A 4,988-nucleotide genomic window follows, 5' to 3' on the forward strand; every position below is an offset into this window, starting at 1 on the left:
CTATCGCGTCCGTCGGAGTTGGCAGCCCTATGGCCGCTAACTTCGCCGCACTCGGTGGGGTTGGGATGGGGAACTTCATCGAGTTGTCTCTTCCATCTAGAACAACCCCTTCCTTCCTCATCCAATCCCACCCTATTACAACATCTGCATCGCAGAGTGTTGTTACATCTAGACGAACAGATCGCACTTCGGCGCCCTTCGTCAAACTAAAACCAACTTCGACAAACTCGGTGATAGGTCCAGCGACACTAACCGAGCCATCAAACATGTGAACGGGTACGCTCACCTGATATCGTCTTCTTCCTACACCTATCTTCGCCGCTGCTCTAGGGCTTATATACGAACATGTAGCCCCAGTGTCCCAGAGCGTAGTTAGCCTAATTCCATTAATAAAGATGTCCGATTTAGGTTGATCCCTAGAAGTGGAAGAGATGAGTAGATGATTATCGACATTGCATGAACAGGGGGTACTGAGTGGTGTATTTTTGTAAGCACAATCCTCTGACTCCATCAGCTGTGTCTCTTTTATAGGTTTGGGAATGGTGGCCGAGAGAATATGGCGGACCCGCCGAGCCTCGCCTACTGCGACAGGTCCTCCTCTTTTCCCTGGTCCTCTTCCATCTCCCCATCTCCCCCGACTGTGTTCAAGTTCCTCCTCTGTCCTAGAGGTACTGCGTTCCCCCCCGATCCTCCACCACGTTCGCCGAACTTCTCCCCCCACGGCGGCAACCATCCGACCTTGACCTTCGCTGCCCTCACCGGGCAGTCCCTCAACCAATGTCCCTTCTCCCCGCACTCAATACACTTCCCTTCCTTCCTCCTTGCCTCCCGCAGATCGGGAGGTGGCCTAGTCCATTGTCGGCGAAGTTCGTCGGCATTGGACGGAATGTTCTTGACCTGCGTCGACGTAATAGTCCCTTGTACCGCAGACTGCGCCGAAGTTTGCCTCCCTTCCCCTCTTTTCTCCTCTTTTCTCTCCATCCTCTGGCCATCCACAACTAACACTTCTTTTACCCCCGTCTCCTTCTTCTTCTCCGAATCCTTCTCCACTTTCCTTCTCCACAACCTGTTGTCCATGGGAATAACAAACTCCAATAACTCCTTGACCGTCCCAAAAGATTTACCATGTCTAGCAATTTCATCTAGGAGGTGTGGTTTCAACCCTTTCTTGGCTCGGTCAACCAGGTTTCCGTCATCAGACCACTTGAGTATTGCCACATGTTGTTGAAAGGCGGAGAAGTACTCCGAAGCTGACCCAGTCTGCCTTAGATCGTTAAGCAATCGAGCTGCGGTTCCTTCTTCATCCGGGTCACCAAAGTTCGTCTTGAGATATTTAACAAATTGATCATACTCCACAAGGTAGTCAGGAAGAGGTCGTTTAGCAAGATCGGGTTGAACGGCGAGAAGAGGTGTTTCGCGTAAATGAGAGATCATGAAGAAAACTTTCTTAGTGTCGTTGGGGAAAAGATGAGAGTTCAGTTCGTAATGGATTTCACATTCCGACAGAAATGCGGTCAACTTGTTCCTCTCTCCTCTCCAGAAGTCCAGATTAGGCAGTTTTATTCCCTTCCGTGATTCGCCAACTACGCTTGGGGTCGCCGAAGTTTGCCGTCCCATGGCGTACCTCACCCCTTCTGATATCCCTTCTGCAATACCGCCCACCGTCTCCCTTTCTCTTCTCTGCTCCCACTCCTCCCTACGCCTTCTCTCTTCCATCATGTCTTTGTTCATATTCGCCACCATCTGCATCAAGGCCAATATCACCCCTTGTGTACCTTCTTCTCTCAAGTCCGCCGTACTTCCAGTGTTTTCTGGCCGCGGGGTCTGATCCGATCCAACTGGGGATCCTATAGGTGGGAGGGCATTACCCGAAGGTGTAGGAGGATTAGAAGGTAATGGTGGAGCGAACTCATCTCCTTGAATTGATCCCCCCACACTATCCTCCACTCCAAGCTGCTGCCCCATCGCTCTGCTAAGCTCCTCCAGTGCCCTCCTCTCGTTCTCCTCCATCCTGTCTCCGTTCCTACTCATACCTCGCGTAACTCTCCTATCTGGTTCCATAGAATCTTCGTACTTCTCCGAGGTTCGCACGGGTCGTCGGTAAGAGCGATCCTTGATACTGTCACGGGCGTCGAACAACTATCTTCTGGCAGACCGACGGTCGACGAACCTCGGCTAACTTGATGCTCCTGAGTCGAAGTCTCACCCAACCGAGAGGGCGCAGACGTCGAAAGGAGTGTAACTACGGCGTACTTCGGCGTAGTTACTCCAACTGGGGTTTTGTTCTACTGATGGCGATGTATCTCGAATTGTATATAGCTATCTCTATCTGTTTTTCACTACTGACAACAATCAAGGATCGCTGAAGAACTTCAGCGATCTTCTCAGCTAATATTATCTACTCCTCCTAGACGTTCATCCAACCCTCTCGCGCTTTGACGTACTTCAACGCACTTCGTCCAACTTCCCCGAGCCCTCGGCCATCCTCTTCCTCCTTCGACTAACTCCGCCTAACATCGCCGCACTTCTGCTCCCATTGTCCCTACTTCGCCTAACTCCGTCTAACTTCGCCGTACTTCTGCTCCCATTGTCCCTACTTCGCCTAACTCCGTCTAACTTCGCCGTACTTCTGCTCCCATTGTCCCTACTGCGCCTGGGCCTGTATGTCGGAATGTGCGTGACTCCTCAGTCGTTTTCGGAAGAAAGAGAGGTAAAAGTGTATTCGTTGGAGACCGGCTCGGTGAGTGTGAGGAGATACAAATATCGGGACTTCACCTGTGGTACGCATGAAGGATGTGATTCTTCCAATCATTAGGATTTGACTCAAGCTCTTGAGCTGTGATATGTCATCTTGTTTCTCCCTGAAGGGGATATTGGAGTGTCATGAATGACGCCATCACGTGTTCCTTGTTGCGCAAAACAAGTTCAACCTCCACTTCCGTGTTTTAATATTTCACCTCTGCTCTCATGCCTATCAGGCATAAACTCCAAGTATCATTCTAGTATGTCGGTGCTTAGCTCCCATGCCTGCAAGGCATAAGTCCCCAGTAATTCTCTAGTCTCTAGTCCCTCTGTTCTAATGCCTGCTAAGGCATAATCTCTCAGTCTCTTGTTCTCGCAGCACTTCTATGGTCTGCATAGTTCCTCATCGATCACCTTCGACAAAGTCGAGCGACTTCCGGCGCATCCCGTAGGATGTCATAGTAGGACGTAGGTAAACGCAGATATGGCATCGTAGGATATCAGTGGTTATCGGTGGGATGCAAGGCAATGCATGCAGGACAGTGCAGGACGGTTCAGGACGCTCGTATTCCGCAGGTCTGCACGAGCCTCTTGGAAAAGGCTGATTTGTCTATATAAACCCTATCTTGTACTTTGTAGTCTTCTTTAGTTCTTGATCAAAAGTCATTTCCATTGCCACCCTTTTGGAGTCCAGTCCAGTCCAGTTCCCTCTAACCTTGTAAGACAAGCCAGAGACATTCCTTGGGTCACAGTCCCATTCCTTGTTGGACTCAGTCTTGTTATCTTAAGTATATTCCTTGTCACTCCTAGTCCTTGTCCCCTTGTCCTTTGTCCTCTGTCCCAGGGTGGGCAGTATCCTTGACAGTATCAAGAACTCACCTCTTTGTCCTTGCTTGTCTACTACTCTTTAGGTCTAGTTTATACCCTTGTTCATCAACTTCAAGAAATAATTATCAACTTCAATAATTATCAACTGCAACAATACTCAAGAACACTTTGATCTTCAAGAAAATAATTTGTGTAACAACTTCAACTTCTAGGAAACAAATAACACATCTTTGACTTTAGTTTGAAAGGGATACTAAAAATTATATTTGGTCTTCAGTGATACTTGGGGGAATTATAAACACTTCAGCTAAGTAATTCATTATGTCTGACCCCATCCCTATCACCCCTGACATCCAACCCCAAGCCATCCCTTCTGCTGAAGATATCCTCCAGGAGATGCAAGCACGCATCATCCATCTGGAGCAAGAACTACTTAATGCACAGGTTCACGCTCACTCTCACTCCACTCCCACCTTGGGGAAGGAACCAAAGATAACTTCACCACCGCCTTTCAGTGGCCGTAAAGATGAAGCTCTGGTATTTCTTTTGAAGTGGGACACAGTCTTCAATATCCAACCCCACACCTATGCTCTTGATCAATCCAAGATTGCCTTCACCTCAAATCTCCTCAAGGATGAAGCTTATCAGTGGTACATGCCTCATGCTATGAACCATACTGAAACTCGTCCTGAATGGGTTGATAACTGGGAAGCTTTCAAAAAGGAATTTGAAAAGACATTTGGTGAGTCCGACATCATTGAGACATCACGTCACAAACTCAAGACACTCAAGCAAAATAAGTCAGCATCAGAGTATGCAGCACTTTTTGAAAAGCATGCAGCCTTTCTTCATTGGAATGATGAGGCACTCCGCCATGCCTATTTTGATGGATTGAAGGAGGATGTGAAGGATAAGATTCTTACACCAAATGACTTCAAGACTCTCAAGGATCTCATCAACAAGTCTATCATTTGGGACAACCTCCTCTTCAACCGCAAGAGAGGTATCACTCCAGTCAACGCTATCAAGTCTACCCCACCACGTAAAAACAACTCCTCTTTTAACAACTCTCGATCCTTCACTACCCAATCCACTCATACTTTGTCTACCCCTTCCAACACATTCACTCCTGTCCCTATGGAAGTGGATGCTGTCCGACCTCGCTTTGCTCCTCTCACATCTCAAGAGCGTGAGCATCGATTCAAGAATAAGCTTTGCCTATACTGTGGAAAGCCCGGTCATACTGCCAATCAATGCAAGGCAAGACCCAACAAGCAACAGTCTCCTGCAATGGTCAATGCTGTCACAGCACCTCAGAAGCAAAAAACTCCCAGCCCCAGGCCTAATCAAGTCCCCTGCTCTGGGGCCTAATCATGGGCAACTATCACGGTATATTCAACGTCAAACGGCAACGGCTT

The 4,988-nt window shown here is 48.4% G+C and overlaps 1 protein-coding gene across 1 annotated transcript; it reads right to left on the reverse strand.

The window, feature by feature from the left end:
- Window positions 1-579: 579 nt before the first annotated feature.
- Window positions 580-2,517, reverse strand: TREMEDRAFT_59777 (uncharacterized protein; the record flags this gene model as incomplete). Its single annotated transcript, XM_007001752.1, has 3 exons — window positions 580-984; window positions 1,663-2,139; window positions 2,455-2,517. The coding sequence occupies 3 exons, from the start codon at window positions 2,515-2,517 to the stop codon at window positions 580-582; spliced, it is 945 nt and encodes a 314-aa protein (XP_007001814.1).
- Between the last annotated feature and the right edge of the window lie 2,471 nt (window positions 2,518-4,988).

This window comes from Tremella mesenterica (genome assembly GCF_000271645.1).
Source record: "Tremella mesenterica DSM 1558 unplaced genomic scaffold TREMEscaffold_1, whole genome shotgun sequence".
Taxonomy (NCBI): Eukaryota; Fungi; Basidiomycota; class Tremellomycetes; order Tremellales; family Tremellaceae; genus Tremella; species Tremella mesenterica.